General features: G+C 33.3%; 3 protein-coding genes and 2 pseudogenes across 4 annotated transcripts; 3 read left to right on the forward strand and 2 right to left on the reverse strand.

Moving 5' to 3' along the window:
- The first annotated feature begins 147 nt into the window (after positions 1 to 147).
- Positions 148 to 1,280, forward strand: LOC106315570 (lamin-like protein). Its single transcript, XM_013753336.1, has 2 exons — positions 148 to 384; positions 727 to 1,280. The coding sequence occupies exons 1-2, from the start codon at positions 210 to 212 to the stop codon at positions 1,038 to 1,040; spliced, it is 489 nt and encodes a 162-aa protein (XP_013608790.1). The 5' UTR covers positions 148 to 209; the 3' UTR covers positions 1,041 to 1,280.
- A 480-nt stretch (positions 1,281 to 1,760) lies between these two features.
- On the forward strand, positions 1,761 to 3,790 carry LOC106319347 (pentatricopeptide repeat-containing protein At5g15340, mitochondrial). The gene has a single exon (XM_013757642.1). It carries the CDS (start codon positions 1,873 to 1,875, stop codon positions 3,712 to 3,714), a length of 1,842 nt encoding a protein of 613 aa, XP_013613096.1. The 5' UTR covers positions 1,761 to 1,872; the 3' UTR covers positions 3,715 to 3,790.
- Positions 3,790 to 5,513, reverse strand: LOC106319348 (SPX domain-containing protein 4). Of its 2 annotated transcripts, XM_013757644.1 has the most exons (3): positions 5,500 to 5,513; positions 5,063 to 5,408; positions 3,790 to 4,625 (listed from the first exon to the last, which is right to left on the reverse strand). In XM_013757644.1, the coding sequence occupies exons 2-3, from the start codon at positions 5,381 to 5,383 to the stop codon at positions 3,993 to 3,995; spliced, it is 954 nt and encodes a 317-aa protein (XP_013613098.1). In that variant the 5' UTR covers positions 5,384 to 5,408; positions 5,500 to 5,513; the 3' UTR covers positions 3,790 to 3,992. The 2 variants fall into 2 exon arrangements, with proteins under 2 accessions (XP_013613098.1, XP_013613097.1); XM_013757643.1 differs by lacking the exon at positions 5,500 to 5,513 and having other exon boundaries at positions 5,063 to 5,487.
- A 2,226-nt stretch (positions 5,514 to 7,739) lies between these two features.
- Positions 7,740 to 17,886, reverse strand: LOC106315236 (annotated as a pseudogene).
- Positions 14,031 to 17,608, forward strand: LOC106314031 (annotated as a pseudogene).
- Positions 17,887 to 19,668: the final 1,782 nt, after the last annotated feature.

Consider the following 19,668-nt stretch of genomic DNA (forward strand, 5'->3'; position numbering starts at 1 on the left):
TTTATTTAAGGATTATTATAAGTGTTATGGTTCATGCATTTTTAAAATAATTTAATTTATTTATGATTATACAGCAACAGCAGTTGAAAAAAAGGAAAAAAGATGGGCTATGAAAACCCCACCAGTCCACCTCTAAATCACAAATTGCGCAACTAAACCCACAAGTCTAGAGAGAGAGAGAGAGAAGAGTTCTAATAGAGAGAGAAAAAATGGCGAGATTGACGGTGCTGATTGCTGCGGTGGTACTTGCTTTTCTGGTGGCAATGCCGGTGCCGGAAGTAACGGCCAAGAAGTATACAGTCGGAGACAACAAGTTCTGGAATCCAAATATTAACTATACCATATGGGCTCAGGGAAAGCATTTCTACCTCGGTGACTGGCTCTGTATGCTCTCTCTCTCCCTCTTCTCTACTTTTCTCTCGTATTCGTTTATATTAGATCTGTTTTTTTTTAAATGGTCTTTGCTTTAACTCTAGTGATAATTTCAAAAGATTTCAAACTTTTTACCAAAGTTCTTGGCTTTCTGAATTTCGAACAATGCCATTTAAGGCTCATCAGTTTTGTTGTTTTTTTTTTTCCATAAATGTTTCCTGATTGGTCCAGATCTGGTTTCCCATAAACAGTAACATTTCTTTGTCACACTTTTGAAATCTTTAATCAGACATTACCAAATAGCTCAAATTCAAATAATGGGCTTTTTTTTTGCTTTTTCTGATATTATGTCAGATTTCGTGTTCGACCGAAACCAACACAACATTCTCGAAGTAAACAAGACCGACTACGAAAACTGCAACTCCGACCATCCTCTCGTAAACTGGACACGTGGAGCTGGGAGAGACGTTGTCCCTCTCAACGTGACCAAACACTACTATCTTCTCGACGGAAAGGGTGGCTGTTATGGAGGCATGAAGCTCGCTGTTAAAGTCGAGAAGCTTCCTCCTCCGCCAAAAGCCGCACCTGTCAAGAACATTGGATCAGTTTCAGTGGTCACAGGTCTCGCTCAGTTCATGATTCCGTTTGCCCTCTTAAGGATGTGGTAAGTGACCAAACTCACAGTTCTTTGGATCCAATCCGATATAAGAAAAAACCTAAAAATTCTTTTCAGGGAAAGCATTTTAATTAGAAAGTCCAATCAGTTAAGTTTATTTTTGTAATGTTTGGTTTGTAACCTTTTTATTTGGTTTTGTTTGTGTCTTTGAATCAATTGTCTAAAAAAGGGCTGTACTTGATTTATTTGCTGAAACTAATTGTTGAACAAAGAGAGTGTATTATCTGGATCATGTGTGAATGAAAATATACAAAAAAATATAAATTTTTAATATAATTTCGTATTTTTGGCTTATCTGTTCCATGTGAGTATATCTGAGATTGTACGTAATTCCAGTATTGAAATTGAAATCCAACCCCACATGTCCCTTTCGTAAACCTGTCAATGACTCAAATCTATTACCAAATAGATTGAAATTAATATGTTTCGAGTATGAAACAAAAGAACAATATTTAGTTACGTGTATCTATGTAATGTGTGTTTTTAAATTTTGTATGGAGGGGATGTAAGTAGATTTCACATGGACCCCCTAAAAGAATATGAAATGATGATGATGACTGGTGGGGATGTCGAGAATTCTAGATTTGATAATATAACGAAGATTCTGGACAATCTTTTTTTTTGGGCTGCATGCACTTTAGCCAAGAATAAAGGCCCATTAAGGCCCGTTACGTGAAAGTTTGATGCAAGGAATATTTTTTCCCGGGAAAATTGAACAGAAGACCAAAAGGTCGAACCGTTGTCTGCAAAGATTCCATCAGTTGCTGGAATTGAGAGGCTAGAAAATTAAAAAAAAAACGAACATTTGATCATTTTATTACCTTATGAAATGCTTATCGAATCAAAAAGTTCGTCTCATTCTCCGACAGTGTGCGCAGCACCGCTCGTTGCTCCGTTCCGGCAAGGAGCTGCACGGCGTTTTGACTACTTCTGGAATGAAGAAAGCTCCGAGGTCTTACCTTAGCAACTCGCTCTTTCAGTTCTACGCTGCGTCCGGTGATACGGTTACTGCTCAGAAGGTGTTCGACGAAATTCCTCTTACAGAAAAAGACAATGTGGATTGGACCACTTTGCTGTCCTCCCTTTCCCGGTGCGGATACTTGGTTGATTCTATGAAGCTCTTCGTGGAGATGAGAAGGAAAAGAGTAGAGATCGATGACGTGGCTGCAGTCTGCTTGTTCGGCGTGTGTGCCAAGTTAGAGGATCTTGGGTTCGGTGAACAAGGACATGGGTTTGCTGTAAAGATGGGACTTTTGAATAATGTAAAGGTTTGTAATGCTTTAATGGATATGTATGGGAAATGTGGGTTTGTGGGTGAAGTCAGACGCTTATTCGAGACGTTAGAGGAGAAGAGTGTTGTCTCATGGACGGTGGTTTTGGACGCGGTTGTGAAATGGGAAGGGTTGGAGAATGGAAGAGAGGTTTTCGATGGAATGCCTGAGAGGAACGCTGTTGCTTGGACGGTTATGGTTGCTGGGTATGTGGGAGGTGGGTTTACAGGTGAAGCATTGGAGCTTCTGGAGGAGATGGTGTTTAAATGTGGGTATGGTTTGAATTTCGTCACCCTTTGCTCGGTGCTATCGGCTTGTGCGCGATCAGGAAACCTGGTTATCGGAAGATGGGTTCATGTTTATGCGTTGAAGAGTTGTAATGATCATGTCATGGTGGGAACGGCATTGGTTGATATGTATGCCAAATGCGGAGACATAGACTCTTCCATTAAAGTCTTCAGATCTATGCGGAAGAGGAATGTGGTGACGTGGAACGCTTTGTTTAGTGGGTTAGCGATGCACGGGAAAGGTAAGACGGTGATTGACATGTTCCAAGAGATGGTAAGAGAGGTGAAGCGGCCAGATAACTTAACTTTCAGTGCTGTCTTAAGTGCTTGCAGCCACTCCGGGTTGGTAGAAGAGGGGTGGCAGTGTTTCCACAGGCTTAGATCCCATGGTTTGGAACCTAAGGTTGAACATTACGCATGTATGGTTGATCTTTTGGGGCGAGCTGGTCGTGTTGAAGAAGCAGAGATGTTGATGAGGGGAATGACAGTGCCTCCGAATGAAGTCGTCCTCGGTTCGCTTCTAGGCTCGTGTAGCGTCCATGGGAAGCTGGAGATAGCCGAACGGGTTAAAAGAGAGCTTGTTGAGATGAGTCCAGGCAACATGGGATACCAAATAGTTTTATCCAACATGTACGCTGCAGAAGGAAGGAGTGACGTTGTAGATAGGTTAAGAGGAAGTATGAGAAACAGAGGAATCAGGAAAACACCTGGTATGAGTTCCATTCACTTGAACGGCTCGGTTCATCGGTTTATCGCGGGAGATAGATCACACCCGAGAACGAAAGAGATTTACTTGAAGTTGAATGAAGTGATTGAACGGATTAGATCAGGTGGTTATGTCCCTCATGTTTCTCCCTCCGAGGTTGACTTGGAGGACAAAGAGCAGGCTTTGAGCTGCCACAGTGAGAAACTTGCAGTCTGTTTCGGGCTTCTGGTAACTAAACCGAGGACAACTCTTTATGTATTCAAGAATCTGAGGATATGTCAGGATTGTCATTCAGCTATGAAGATTATATCAATGGTTTATGACCGAGAAATCATCGTCAGAGATAGAAATAGATTTCATCAGTTCAAAAGAGGCTCTTGTTCTTGTTCCGATTACTGGTGAACATATCAAACGGCTGTACAATGTATCGATTCTTGATTGTAAACCAATTTGCAAAATGAGACAAGGTTGAGACAATGAAGAACAAAATTATTGAAGATCTTATAAAGTGCTGTTCTTCTACAATTCGAAAGCATTACAAAGGCTGTGAGCTGCAAAATGTAAAGAACCTAAACAGGGATCAGGACAGGTGTTGAAATGTGTTAATATACTTTAGGACACGTCAGGGTGATAAGAAGAAGCAAAATCTTGATCACAAGGAGGCATGGTCCTCTTCTAAATCAAGGGGAAGGTCCATCGTCTTCCTTCTCTGATTCATCTTTGCTCTGCAGATTCTCAGAGTTAGGAGAGTTCTCAGCTGTCACCGTCTCATCATCCTCGTTCTTGAGAAGCGAAGAGAATGATAGAGGATTGTAGGTCGAGCTGGCCTTTTGCAACCCTCTTATTGCTCTCATTGCAGCGAGTGTGCTCCTGTATATATCAAGATTTTCATCTCCAAGAGTTGAAGAAGTCTGAGCAGAGATCCTTGGTGAGTTGTTTTGATGCGAGGTTGAGACTGCGTTGGAAGAAGACTCCACAACTTCGGCTTCTGATGGGAAGAGAAGCTCAAGATTGGCCTCACATTCACGGACCAACCTGGTAAGTGGCTCAGTAGTGAAGAAGGGTTGATGGAGAACCACCTGTGTGAAAGGCAAACGAAGAAGTCCTCCTGTCCTCTTATCGTACTTCTTCAAAATTTTGACAAGTCCTGCAAAGTTTAGGGAGCTGTAGTTTTTAAGGAGCACCATCTCGCCATGAATACTGACAAGGTCTCTGCGAATATCCATCATCTCTTCACTGAACTCGCTTTCTGATGCGAACTCCCCATTCTTGCAGTTCTTCTCCTTAATCTTCTCGATTCTTTCCTTCAGCTCCTGTTTACAAAACAGATTAATAACACCACTGATGAAACACACGATTCAATTAAAGCTTAAGATGAACCACATGCATGAAAACTAGTGTGTTCAAAACAAGACCATAAACCATAACTTGTAAGCAATTAGATCTCAACTGTGACAAAACAAATCCAACTGTAAGAAGCCTCTGCACTACTAGTGAACTAAAATTAGAAGCCCATCTTCTAGAAACTCAAATTGATTATTACAAGACTCGAAAGTCCTGTCCTTTAGACACGAATCAGAGATACAGAATCTACTTGGATCATCGCTAGAACTATTAGGTTTCAATTCTTTACCCTAAGATTAAAGATTAATCACCCTAAAGTTATAAACTTTGGAATGTCGATTCAATTCTACATACTCAATTAACACTTAATCAGATATAGAATAAGCGGAGGAGATTCAGACAAAACCTGTAATCTGATGACAAAGTCTTCTTCTTTATCAACGTAAAAGTCGTTAAACTTGTCAAGCTCCTCATTCAATATCCTCACGAACGAGCCCTGGAGATCCTCCGCGGCCCTTACACCGTCGTCTTCCGCGGAAGATAAGTTGGTTGTGTCGGCAAAGACCTGACGAGAGTCGATCTGATCGGAATTAGAAGAATCGTCGGCGGGGGGAGGGTAAGGGTAGTACTTGAGAAGCTTCTTCAAGGGTTTGTAGCAGAGGAACTTGTCTCTCCACTCTGGTAAGGTTTCTTCGAGGTGGGTTCGAAACTCTTTTCCGAATTTCATGAGAAAAAAAACTCGTTTGGATCTGTGAGAGAGACGAAGATGGTTGTTGTTGTTGGATAAGAACGAACGGTGAGGGATTTGGGTTTTTAAGTTATTTTCTATAGAGAGAGAGAGAGAGAGAGAGAGAGAGAGAAGAGGGAATCTTTAGAAAGCGCGAGGAATCTTTATGAAAGTGGACGTGGATGGTTCTTACTCGTATTTTAAAATACTCTGACCCATTCAGTGTCTCCCATCTAAAAAAACAATTAATTAGATGCTAGAGTCAAAACAAAAATCTATTATTGTTTATAATAAATATTCTCTTCGTTTTTTGTCATTTTAACATTTGTCACGCAGATTTAAAAAGTTGTTGTGATTGAAATATATTTAAATTGTTATTAATTATACTTATTTGACCAATAATATTTGAGGTAAATAAAATTATTTATAAAATCAATGCAGTTTGTAAATAATTTTCAGCTAAAATAAGTATAATTTGCATTGGAATTCTAAAGCAACATTTTTATGTAACAAAAAAAAGTTACGAAACGTATAGAATAATATAATTTCAATATTAAATTGCTCCAACAAAAAGGAAAATATCAAATTGGCTGGACAATAAAAATTAGGCATTAGTGAATCTTCAAATAGTCTAATATAGTTTGGTTTACTTCTTCTCTTTTTTATATTCACCAACTTGTGTGATTAAAGCATATATACTATTTCCATCAAGGCCCATCAATTAATTCATATTATAGTATTTACATCATTGTTATAACTCTGAGAAAAAGACAAAAATAGCATTAAATCAAGTTTTTGTTTCCAAACTAGCATTCAAGGTCAAAAGTCACAAAAATAGCACTTAATGTTTTATCAAAAGTCACAAACTTAGGGTTTAGAGTTAAAGGGTGGGGTTTAGGATTTAGGGTTTAGGGTTTAGAGTTTAGGGTTTAGAGTTTAGGGTTTAGCGTTTAGGGTTTAGAGTTTAGGTTTAGGATTTAGGGTTTAGGGTTTAGCGTTTAGGGTTTAGGGTTTAGAGTTTAGGGTTTAGGGTTTAGAGTTGAGAAATGAGGTTTTTGGGATAAGATTTCAAATTTTGAAAAATAAAATAATTAAAATTTTCAAATGATAAACTTAGAAATGTGCTATTTTGGTCATTTTAGTTTTTGAGTGCTATTTTTATGATATAAACTTAGAAATGTGTTATTTTGGAGATTTGTCCTATAACTTTCTTCTTTTTTTTTTCTTTTTTTTATCAATGTTATAACTTTTTTTTTTTGGTAAAAATGTTAAAAAATCAATGTTATAGCTTTCTCCTAAAGTGGCTCTTTAACAAGACTGTCCACCTGAGATGAGCCTTCCACGGGCTTGAACAGGCATCTACGGCTACAATACATAGAAAACTAATAATGTGCGTTTTATATTCGGATTTATAAGATTCGTCTTACTTATTACAAGATTCCTTCTATATTTAAAGTATAATTAGCACTGGATCCACAGCATTAAATTCTCTAATTTTTTATTATATCATTAAGACACTTTTTAGTCACGACTCTAAACTATTATTGGGCTAAAGTGTATGACCAAGAATAACATCTTATTTTTTGTTAATATACTTCTTTCAATATTTACAAGTCCTGAACTCCAAGATTTGTTTACCATGTGATAAGATTTTTTTCAAAAAAAAAGAGAGAAGAATATAGCATATCATTTTTAATAAATTTTGACAAGTCCTGAAAGCCAAGTTGTTTTTTTTATTATTAACTTTGGATATCCCAAGTACATGGAGATGCTCAGACTAATCTCCAAGGAGAAGTGCAGCCCACGGATAGATTCTCTATTCGGGTATTCAAATGGACCCTAAAGCATAAGTTCATATCCGTGTTAGGTGACCAGGATAATTGTGACTTAGTTTCGCGCAACATGTATATCAAACCTGCAACGTGTTGGCATCTCAGTCTCGTCTCCTTATATATATATCCATAGTTTTGTAACCTATGTTTCTCCAAGTCAACTTTGGCCAGGCTGTCTGATTTGACATGTATGATTACGAAAATTTATGTTAGGAACTTAAACTATAATAGTATATTAGTACCAAATTACTTGTGTGATACCAAAACCGTAAAAAATATTTAGGGTGTGATTGGTATATTCAAAGTAAATAAGATTAATTTAAATAGAGTAACTGAAACAAAAATGATAAATGATAGAGTACCACTCGACCGCAATCACCCGGTCGCCAAGTTGTTATAGCATGTGATAAGATTTGTTTAAATGTTTTTATAAACGATATTATTATTCATATCTGGAAGTGCAACATTTAGGGAGGTGTAGTTTTTTATTACAAGTAAAAGGGTTTGCGAGACGATTTCAAAGGCTAGTTTTTGTCGGAAACCACACCGTTTTGGTGGGAATACAATGAAGTTTTGGTTGGTATGGTATCAAGAGCCTGAAGAATGTCAGCCTTCAAGTCATCAAAGTCTTCAACACCAAAACTAAAGCGAACTAAGTTGTCTTTGAGTCCATATTTGAGCCTTTCATCTCGTGGTACATCCCTATAAATCATAACCACCCAGACATTTATAAATGACCAAAAATAGACAAAACTATAAGAAAATGTTTTTTTTTTTGACTAAAAAAAAAAGTTTTAGATGGGAATATCACACCAGTTCCTTGCAGCGGGTTGGTCCACGAAGCTCTCGCATCCACCAAAAGATGTTGCAATGTAAGGGATTTTGAGAGAATCGATGAACTTGATCGTAGTCTCTAGATCTCAATCAATCTATTTGCAAATAAAAGAAAAGAACCAAAACACATTTCAAGATTGTATCAAAATTTCAAAAAATGTGATGCATATTTGATTATTATTTTCACCTCGAAAGTGACTAGACCACCAAAATAAGTCATTTTTCGCTTGGCTATGTGATGCTCGGGATGACTAGGAAGGCCAGGGTAGTAGACACGGCCAGTAGTGGCCCTGGGCAGAAGCAATGGAAGCATCAGCTTCCGGCCGCTAATAGCCGCTAATAATATATACATAATGTTCGGCCAATTTTGGTAATGTTCTAAGTAGCTCAGATGGCTAAACTAGATGGTAAACTAAGCAATGGTAGTAGGTTCAAATCCTGTTGGCAGCCTTTTTTTTGGTTGAGCTTCCAGTCCATATTTTTTTGGGTTTTTCAGGGACGGGTCTGGACACGGCTCATCTAACATGATCATATTGCATGGAATTTCACATACAAAAATTAATAAATAATGTGGAAATGAGAAAAGGGTCGTAGTGAAAAAATATACTCCCTCTGTTTCGTTATGTAAGTAGTTTTAACAAAAAATGTTTGTTTCGCAATATAAGTTGTTCTCAGAACTCAAAACAATAAATATACAATATTCCACTTTAAAACTTAAAGGCTTTGTCGTTAGTTTTCAATTTTTTTAACAAAACTTACAATGTCAGTCAACTAACATTAACTAACATTTACTACTAGTTACCAAAAAATCTATTTCTAAATTCACTATAAGGCCATCATTATCCGTGGAACACCTTTTAGGTTTCTTAATTTTAATTTTTTTTTTGCTGATTTTAAAAAAAAATTAAAAAAGAAACTAATTGCTGGCCGCCATGTTTCAGCAGGTCCCGCAAACAGTACAAGGAACACACCAAGATCGGTCACTAATCCATTACCTAAGTGACCGGTTTTTTATTTTTCTGTGGGGTCCATACTATATTTTATTTTATTTTTTGTTAAGGATTCTTCTTATATCTCCCCGATAATTGTGGTCTAAATACCACCGTAAGTGTTATCTTACTCCATTGGTTTTTCTTTTTGATTTGCTTTCTTCGATCTATTTTTTCTTCATAAAAATATGGATCAAAATGAAGAAAAAAGTCAAAAAAAAAAACAAAACAGAAAATGTTAAAAAAATCAAGAAAACACAATCAAACCTCCAGATGTTCACTCGGCCATTGACTTGAACAAGATGCATTATGATATTGGAGAGGTTCATCCGGACAAAGAAATCGAAGACACTATATTATTAGTATTATTTTTTATTAATTTTATTACTAACAATAATCTCTCTCTAATTAAATGTTGCAGACAAAATGAATGTGTGTAATAAATAAAAAAAACGTTTTTAATGTTGCTTTAGAAAAAGTTGAAGTTTCTTAATATCCGCGCTTTTAAGCAAAACTACTTACATAACGAAACGGAGGGAGTATAAAAAACCTTGGGATGTGCTTCTAAAACACGGGCCATTCTCAAAGTGGTTGAGTTCTGTTGTTTTACCCGAAGATGCATCGTCTTGATGCCCCAGATGAGTAAATACGCAGCTTTCTGTTTTGCAAAAGATCCCATTATCCAAAGTTTAGAACTCTCTGTTGATATACGACCTATTCTAACTACTAGGTGATTCTTCCGTGCTCATACACGGATATAAGTATTTTAGAAATATATAGTTTATAATATTTGTATGATATTTTTTATTAAGTTTTAAATTTTTTGTAATTTATATGTATGAAAAATGGGTTAAAAAAAAGAAATGTCTGATTTTGCTTATACATAATTTGATCAATCATTTTTCGGATATATGAGATTGCTTGTTTTCATCTCAACTACAGATTAATGTTTCGTGTTCTTAAAAAGTTAAATCCGATTAAATTTCTTAGCTGCATTTAATTTGATTTATTGTCTTGTATTCATAATATATTTTCATAAATTTATGCCTAATTTGATATATGTTATTTTAGGAAACAAATAAAACAGTGTTGTTAGTCCGAAGTTGCATAAGTGAACATAATAAGTACTTTTTTAAAATTTTATGCATGTAAATAAATATTTTTAACCAAAATAAATCGTAATAACTCATTAATATATTTTCACTTGATTATTATTTTTGAATCGTTTGTAATTTACATGGATAAAAATAAATAGAACACTATTTTAAGTAATAATATGTCTCTGACTTAAATGGGTTTTGATTTTGAGTATATGAATCATGATCAATTCACTTGCTCATTTTTTAAGTATATTAAGTTTATATATTTGTCTAAAATAAAAAAAAACAATAATTTATATTCTAATTACGTTTAAAACTTATAGATATTTATTTTTTTTACTTATGTTGTTTTTAAAAATATGAAAAGAAATAAAACTAAAACTAAAATTCGTTATTATATTTATAAATGTTATAATTATTATATATTTTTTCTTTTTATTATTTATATGAGTTTTGTAAAGAAAAAGGAAATAAAGTGAAAAGCCCAATTAGAAATTTATCAATCAAAAAGAAAATAGAAATAATTTTAATAATGTCAATTATGTATAATTTTTAATTTATTAAAGTTATGTTTGTAATTGACCACTCTAAGAATTAACGTGAGAGCGACACGTATGAAACTTACTTTTCAAATAATAATATTATTGAGATATCTTAAAGAATCATACTGACACAAACAAAATTTCATACATAAATATGAGAAGAGAGATAGATTACGAGAGCCTTAAACAATTTAGTAACGATTTTAGTTTTAATTTTTTTTTAACAATTTGGGGGCCATATATTAACAGAAAAGTTTTGGAAGTTCAAGGCCAATTTTTCATTCGGCTATGCCATGACCGGTTAGTAGAAATAGCATGAGAGGATTTCCTCTAAAGATATGTACCGGACTAAGCGTGCCTCCCAAGAGATTATGCATAATACGGATCTCAGAAACCAACTTCATTGAACCAGATATGCATCCAGCGAGAACCTAGAAAGACAGAGGGAACACATAATCATTTTATCACTTTTTTTTTTCCAAGCACGGTTCTGTATTCTTATTTACGCACATCGTTGTGGCCTCCAATATACTTAGTAGCAGATTGGATCACGAGATCAGCACCAAGAGCAAGTGCCTTTTGATTCAAAGGTGTTGCAATGGTACCATCTATACAAACAAGAGTTCCTCTTTTGTGACAGATTTCAGAAACCAACTTAATGTCCACACATCGGAGAAACGGGTTTGTTGGGGACTCAGTAAAGAACATAGAAACCTGAATAACAGAACATATAATAATTCACATAAGTATCCTAAAGAGAACTCATAGCAAGTTTTAAACAAACAAAAAAACATGTTATAAGTTATATATATATATATATATATATATATATATATAAGACCTCATGGTTATTAACTATGGCTTGAAGGCCCGCGATATCACTAGCGTCAATTAGAGTCGGCTGGAAACACACATAACAAATGGTTAATCGGTGGACTCACACTAGGGAACAAGAGAAAAAACAAAGTGATGAAATTTGGGATATTCTTACAGTGATTCCCAATTTGGGAAGAAAAGTCTCAATGAACATCCTTGTCTCCTTGTAACAATCCGTAGTTGTCACAATATGTCCACCTCTTGGAACCATTGCTAACAGCACAACAGTACTTGCACACATACCAGATGCCATAACCAAAGTTGATTCGAGAGAGAGAGAGAGAGAGAGAGATAGAGAGACCTTATCTTCTCTTCGAGTACTATATTCGTTGGACTTCCTTAACGAATATACTCTTGAGATACAATCCGTTTCTCCTACAACAATGAAAGTAGAGACATCTTTTTAAACGAATATTACCCTTTTTGGTTAACCATCATTAGAATCATCACAAGTGGATTAGTTTTTAATCAAATTAACGTAACATACTTCTTTTAGAAATCTTAAGGACAAGCAGATATTTATATAAACGGACCTTGGAGTCGATAAGCTCGGAGGAATTCTTGTAGAAGTAAGTCGTTGTGCTTACTGCAGGGGTCCTTATCGAATTTGTGACTATTTCACGACCTAATCTTTCACCTGACGATAAACCATCAAACCCATTCTCCAGTCACGAAATTGACATTCTTATCAAATGAATGAAAGGAAGATAAAACAAATTAAACGAGGCAAGCACTTCTGACCATCCCCATAATTAAAAGCTTGTCGGAGAGTTAACACGAAAAGGATGTATAAGAACACGAGGAAGAATTGTTTTACTATGCACGTAAGCGAGGACAAAAAATAAAATAAAAGACTAAGGAAGTAGTCGACCTAAACAACAATTGCAATTCTTTTATATATTATTTTTATTAATAACAACTAGATATGGGCATAGGAGCGAAGCCACCTTGAAACATCTCCAAAACAAAAAAAAAAAAAATTGTGCAACAGAACATCTCCAAGATAAAACTGATTTTTTTCGTTAAAATAGATTAACCTTACAATAGAGTTGAATTTTACTCTAAATATATACTCTATTTAAAAATGAAAAAAAATAATAATGAACAAAAAGTAAAAGTATTATTTCATTTATAGAGTAAACCTATTTTTATTTCCACTATTAGTGAAAAATGGAGAAGAATTAAAATATTTCTTACTCTAAATTTTATTTTAAGTAAAGTATGAAATGAAGTTTGAAATGATCTTATACATTGTGGGTGCACATGCACCTGTAATTTTATTTATATTCCATTTTTTGAGAGACTAAACTCCTAACTTCGCAGCTGGATGCGTTGCATGAGTTTTGTTTAATGTTTAATTTTATGAAAAATATCTTTTACTGTAATTTTATGAAGTTTTTTCATATGTCGTGTGTAACATTTATTTTAGATTTTTTAGGATCCTGGTAAGTTTTTTTTCATTAAAAAGTTATTATCAAATAAGTTTTACAGTTCTCTTTTAGTTAGGATTTATAAAAATAATAGCTAATGATTTATTTTAGATAATTATTGTTATATATTTATAGATAATTTTTAATACATATCACAATTTTAATTTTTTATTCACATGTGTACACATGTGAATAAAAAATTAAAATTGTGATATGTATTAAAAATTATCTATAAATATATAACAATAATTATCTAAAATAAATCATTAGCTATTATTTTTATAAATCCTAACTAAAAGAGAACTGTAAAACTTATTTGATAATAACTTTTTAATGAAAAAAAACTTACCAGGATCCTAAAAAATCTAAAATAAATGTTACACACGACATATGAAAAAACTTCATAAAATTACAGTAAAAGATATTTTTCATAAAATTAAACATTAAACAAAACTCATGCAACGCATCCAGCTGCGAAGTTAGGAGTTTAGTCTCTCAAAAAATGGAATATAAATAAAATTACAGGTGCATGTGCACCCACAATGTATAAGATCATTTCAAACTTCATTTCATACTTTACTTAAAATAAAATTTAGAGTAAGAAATATTTTAATTCTTCTCCATTTTTCACTAATAGTGGAAATAAAAATAGGTTTACTCTATAAATGAAATAATACTTTTACTTTTTGTTCATTATTATTTTTTTTCATTTTTAAATAGAGTATATATTTAGAGTAAAATTCAACTCTATTGTAAGGTTAATCTATTTTAACGAAAAAAATCAGTTTTATCTTGGAGATGTTCTGTTGCACAATTTTTTTTTTTTTTGTTTTGGAGATGTTTCAAGGTGGCTTCGCTCCTATGCCCATATCTAGTTGTTATTAATAAAAATAATATATAAAAGAATTGCAATTGTTGTTTAGGTCGACTACTTCCTTAGTCTTTTATTTTATTTTTTGTCCTCGCTTACGTGCATAGTAAAACAATTCTTCCTCGTGTTCTTATACATCCTTTTCGTGTTAACTCTCCGACAAGCTTTTAATTATGGGGATGGTCAGAAGTGCTTGCCTCGTTTAATTTGTTTTATCTTCCTTTCATTCATTTGATAAGAATGTCAATTTCGTGACTGGAGAATGGGTTTGATGGTTTATCGTCAGGTGAAAGATTAGGTCGTGAAATAGTCACAAATTCGATAAGGACCCCTGCAGTAAGCACAACGACTTACTTCTACAAGAATTCCTCCGAGCTTATCGACTCCAAGGTCCGTTTATATAAATATCTGCTTGTCCTTAAGATTTCTAAAAGAAGTATGTTACGTTAATTTGATTAAAAACTAATCCACTTGTGATGATTCTAATGATGGTTAACCAAAAAGGGTAATATTCGTTTAAAAAGATGTCTCTACTTTCATTGTTGTAGGAGAAACGGATTGTATCTCAAGAGTATATTCGTTAAGGAAGTCCAACGAATATAGTACTCGAAGAGAAGATAAGGTCTCTCTATCTCTCTCTCTCTCTCTCTCTCTCGAATCAACTTTGGTTATGGCATCTGGTATGTGTGCAAGTACTGTTGTGCTGTTAGCAATGGTTCCAAGAGGTGGACATATTGTGACAACTACGGATTGTTACAAGGAGACAAGGATGTTCATTGAGACTTTTCTTCCCAAATTGGGAATCACTGTAAGAATATCCCAAATTTCATCACTTTGTTTTTTCTCTTGTTCCCTAGTGTGAGTCCACCGATTAACCATTTGTTATGTGTGTTTCCAGCCGACTCTAATTGACGCTAGTGATATCGCGGGCCTTCAAGCCATAGTTAATAACCATGAGGTCTTATATATATATATATATATATATATATATATATAACTTATAACATGTTTTTTTGTTTGTTTAAAACTTGCTATGAGTTCTCTTTAGGATACTTATGTGAATTATTATATGTTCTGTTATTCAGGTTTCTATGTTCTTTACTGAGTCCCCAACAAACCCGTTTCTCCGATGTGTGGACATTAAGTTGGTTTCTGAAATCTGTCACAAAAGAGGAACTCTTGTTTGTATAGATGGTACCATTGCAACACCTTTGAATCAAAAGGCACTTGCTCTTGGTGCTGATCTCGTGATCCAATCTGCTACTAAGTATATTGGAGGCCACAACGATGTGCGTAAATAAGAATACAGAACCGTGCTTGGAAAAAAAAAAGTGATAAAATGATTATGTGTTCCCTCTGTCTTTCTAGGTTCTCGCTGGATGCATATCTGGTTCAATGAAGTTGGTTTCTGAGATCCGTATTATGCATAATCTCTTGGGAGGCACGCTTAGTCCGGTACATATCTTTAGAGGAAATCCTCTCATGCTATTTCTACTAACCGGTCATGGCATAGCCGAATGAAAAATTGGCCTTGAACTTCCAAAACTTTTCTGTTAATATATGGCCCCCAAATTGTTAAAAAAAAATTAAAACTAAAATCGTTACTAAATTGTTTAAGGCTCTCGTAATCTATCTCTCTTCTCATATTTATGTATGAAATTTTGTTTGTGTCAGTATGATTCTTTAAGATATCTCAATAATATTATTATTTGAAAAGTAAGTTTCATACGTGTCGCTCTCACGTTAATTCTTAGAGTGGTCAATTACAAACATAACTTTAATAAATTAAAAATTATACATAATTGACATTATTAAAATTATTTCTATTTTCTTTTTGATTGATAAATTTCTAATTGGGCTTTTCACTTTATTTCCTTTTTCTTTACAAAACTCATATAAATAATAAAAAGAAAAAATATATAATAATTATAACATTTATAAATATAATAACGAATTTTAGTTTTAGTTTTATTTCTTTTCATATTTTTAAAAACAACATAAGTAAAAAAAATAAATATCTATAAGTTTTAAACGTAATTAGAATATAAATTATTGTTTTTTTTTATTTTAGACAAATATATAAACTTAATATACTTAAAAAATGAGCAAGTGAATTGATCATGATTCATATACTCAAAATCAAAACCCATTTAAGTCAGAGACATATTATTACTTAAAATAGTGTTCTATTTATTTTTATCCATGTAAATTACAAACGATTCAAAAATAATAATCAAGTGAAAATATATTAATGAGTTATTACGATTTATTTTGGTTAAAAATATTTATTTACATGCATAAAATTTTAAAAAAGTACTTATTATGTTCACTTATGCAACTTCGGACTAACAACACTGTTTTATTTGTTTCCTAAAATAACATATATCAAATTAGGCATAAATTTATGAAAATATATTATGAATACAAGACAATAAATCAAATTAAATGCAGCTAAGAAATTTAATCGGATTTAACTTTTTAAGAACACGAAACATTAATCTGTAGTTGAGATGAAAACAAGCAATCTCATATATCCGAAAAATGATTGATCAAATTATGTATAAGCAAAATCAGACATTTCTTTTTTTTAACCCATTTTTCATACATATAAATTACAAAAAATTTAAAACTTAATAAAAAATATCATACAAATATTATAAACTATATATTTCTAAAATACTTATATCCGTGTATGAGCACGGAAGAATCACCTAGTAGTTAGAATAGGTCGTATATCAACAGAGAGTTCTAAACTTTGGATAATGGGATCTTTTGCAAAACAGAAAGCTGCGTATTTACTCATCTGGGGCATCAAGACGATGCATCTTCGGGTAAAACAACAGAACTCAACCACTTTGAGAATGGCCCGTGTTTTAGAAGCACATCCCAAGGTTTTTTATACTCCCTCCGTTTCGTTATGTAAGTAGTTTTGCTTAAAAGCGCGGATATTAAGAAACTTCAACTTTTTCTAAAGCAACATTAAAAACGTTTTTTTTATTTATTACACACATTCATTTTGTCTGCAACATTTAATTAGAGAGAGATTATTGTTAGTAATAAAATTAATAAAAAATAATACTAATAATATAGTGTCTTCGATTTCTTTGTCCGGATGAACCTCTCCAATATCATAATGCATCTTGTTCAAGTCAATGGCCGAGTGAACATCTGGAGGTTTGATTGTGTTTTCTTGATTTTTTTAACATTTTCTGTTTTGTTTTTTTTTTTGACTTTTTTCTTCATTTTGATCCATATTTTTATGAAGAAAAAATAGATCGAAGAAAGCAAATCAAAAAGAAAAACCAATGGAGTAAGATAACACAATTCGTCGGAATTTTCTGAAAAAACCGACGGATATGTTTCGTCGGAAAATTTAGAAAAAAACCGACGGAATATGTTCGTCGGTATTTACCGACGATATGTGTTCGTCGGTATTTTGCCGACGAATTGCCGACGAATATCAGTATACCGACGAGATGATACCGACGGACATATTTCGTCGGTATTCCATCGGTATGCTACTTTCCCGACGAGATTATGACGGATTTGTCCATCGGTATCAAGCAGTTTTCTTGTAGTGTGTCGATCATGTTAATTAGGAATAATGAGGAACCAAATTTTTTATATAATAAAATTCTATATATATATATATGTTTAACGTTGAATATAGAATATAACGAATTTCCATGAAACAGAAAATGTTTATCTTCTAACGGATATTATATTTTGGTAATTTCTTCAGGTTATCTGAACTTTCAGAATTTAGATCAAAGCGGATAACACAACAAACTAATGTATTTTTGTATGAACTTATAGCAAAAAATATATTACATATGCTTTATCCAAACCTTATAAGCCTATAACAGATTGCTAGTACATAGTTAAGAGGTGATAAGAAAAACAGATAAGTAGTAACAATCCTAAAGGGAAAATGGATATGTATAGTTAACGTACGTACGTACCAGCATGAACAGCCAGACTCTCATCGGAGCTCAAGAACGAGGGTTTCAACTTGTTCACATCTTCCATCTTAACAATAATTTAGAAAAATAGAAGTAATACTTGGAAATTTTATAAGAAAAAGGGAATTTCTGATTCCCTCTTTTGTTATTTGATATATGTAGTTAAATTTGAAAGTCTATACAATGCACCTATTTATAGTTGAGAAGTGAAATGAGTTCCTTCTTTTTATTATGTTACGAAAGAAGAGTGTTGGTGTAAGCAATACCTATATTTAAATATGACCAAACCTTGGTATTCAAAAAAAAAAATATGACCAAACCGCTTGATATGATCGGCAGCTCGCGTCTATTCTATGTTTCTAATCCTAGGGCTTTGAAGATAACTCAGTTGTCTATTAAAATGAACGTCCCATCTGTGAAGTTTAGCCTCATAATATAGATTAGCATTTCGCATGAAACAATAATTAGCAAAATGAACTTCATCCCAGTATATTGTGTTTCGCGTATGTATCTTACAGATTTTTCATATTTTTAGCGTTACTAAAGCATAGCTAGAAACACCTGCATAAATTAGGGAATGCATGGAATTATTTCATGAGGTTAGGTTTTCTCTTATCTTAAAACCTAGTTTATATATAAACAAAATCACTAGATGATGCAGCGTAGAATTAGAATAATTACGATTTATTTGTATTATCTTTATTTTAATAGTTTTCCTATTTTAATTAGGATTAGGGTTTTCATGGCTTTTATGTTTTCATATATATATATAGGCTTCTTATGCCTAGAGTTGTATTCAGTTTATAATTTGATTAATAAAAATTGAGAGTTTTTCTTTTGTTCTTTGTTTTATCCCTATAAAAAGGCATTGATATTAGGCATTCTTAGAATAAATAAGATATTTGTAATTATTCTAGTTTTTTGGGTATTTTCAGAATCTACGGATCTCTAGTTTTATCCCTATAAAAGCTTCGTCTTCGTCACTAGACCACGAAAGCAATAACATTATCAAACACACTGACTTTATTAAATACCTCTATTTGATTCTTCATTTCTTCTTATACGATTTCCATTCAGTCAACTTTTAATCCTGTTTTTTTCAGAAAAAAATCATCTGTTTGGTTTGTGCCGACATACATGTGTCTACAAGCATATAAATCGGTCTAAACTTAGAAGGTTCAAAACCTAGTAAACTTTCTTACAAGAATAGAGTTTACTATACTCAAGGAAAAAAAATAAGAAAACAAATTTATCTCAAGGAGAAAGAAGAAGAACCGAAGTAGGCAATTAGGGTTTCTTTAGGTTTATACTGCACGTGAACGTTATGACTACAACATAGTAGTTGTTTTAGTATAAAAAACATATGCTGCCTTATAAATACCCTATAGTACAAGAGTCAATGGTCTTGGATATACACATATATAAATGCCCAGTATCGTGTTTCTTTCTGTGTATGCGACATAGATAAAGTTAAAAAATGTTGTTTATGTATAACATCAATCAATGATGCTCGATCTTTGACAACCAATCAGGAGGATATGGGAATGCATTTTGGGAACAAATAAAAAAGAGTATACTTGAGCTAGACTGGGGTAGTCAGGTTAACAGGGAACCATTCATATACATCTCAAAAACGATGGACGTTATAACAGCGATCAAAAATCAAACGGTCGAAAGACATACAACTAAGACAATGTTAGTAATATAATGGCACTTGCAAAACAAAGAAACAACTTTGTGTTTGTTTAAAGCTTATTATACGGTTCTTAAGACCCTTTTTTTTGGAGCCAAAACCCAAGTCAAGAGCATCTTAACATTTGTTGTCACCATCCCCCCCCCCCCCCCCCCC

The sequence above is a fragment of the Brassica oleracea genome, chromosome C9 (assembly GCF_000695525.1).
Source record: "Brassica oleracea var. oleracea cultivar TO1000 chromosome C9, BOL, whole genome shotgun sequence".
NCBI lineage: Eukaryota > Viridiplantae > Streptophyta > Magnoliopsida > Brassicales > Brassicaceae > Brassica > Brassica oleracea.

Coding starts and splice junctions, on each gene's coding strand:
- LOC106315570 (XM_013753336.1), top strand. CDS start 210: ATGGCGAGATTGACGGTGCTGATTGCTGCGGTGGTACTTGCTTTTCTG. Junction 385..726: donor CTACCTCGGTGACTGGCTCT/GTATGCTCTCTC, acceptor ATATTATGTCAG/ATTTCGTGTTCGACCGAAAC.
- LOC106319347 (XM_013757642.1), top strand. CDS start 1,873: ATGAAATGCTTATCGAATCAAAAAGTTCGTCTCATTCTCCGACAGTGT.
- LOC106319348 (XM_013757644.1), bottom strand. CDS start 5,383: ATGAAATTCGGAAAAGAGTTTCGAACCCACCTCGAAGAAACCTTACCA. Junction 4,626..5,062: donor ACTTTGTCATCAGATTACAG/GTTTTGTCTGAA, acceptor TTTTGTAAACAG/GAGCTGAAGGAAAGAATCGA.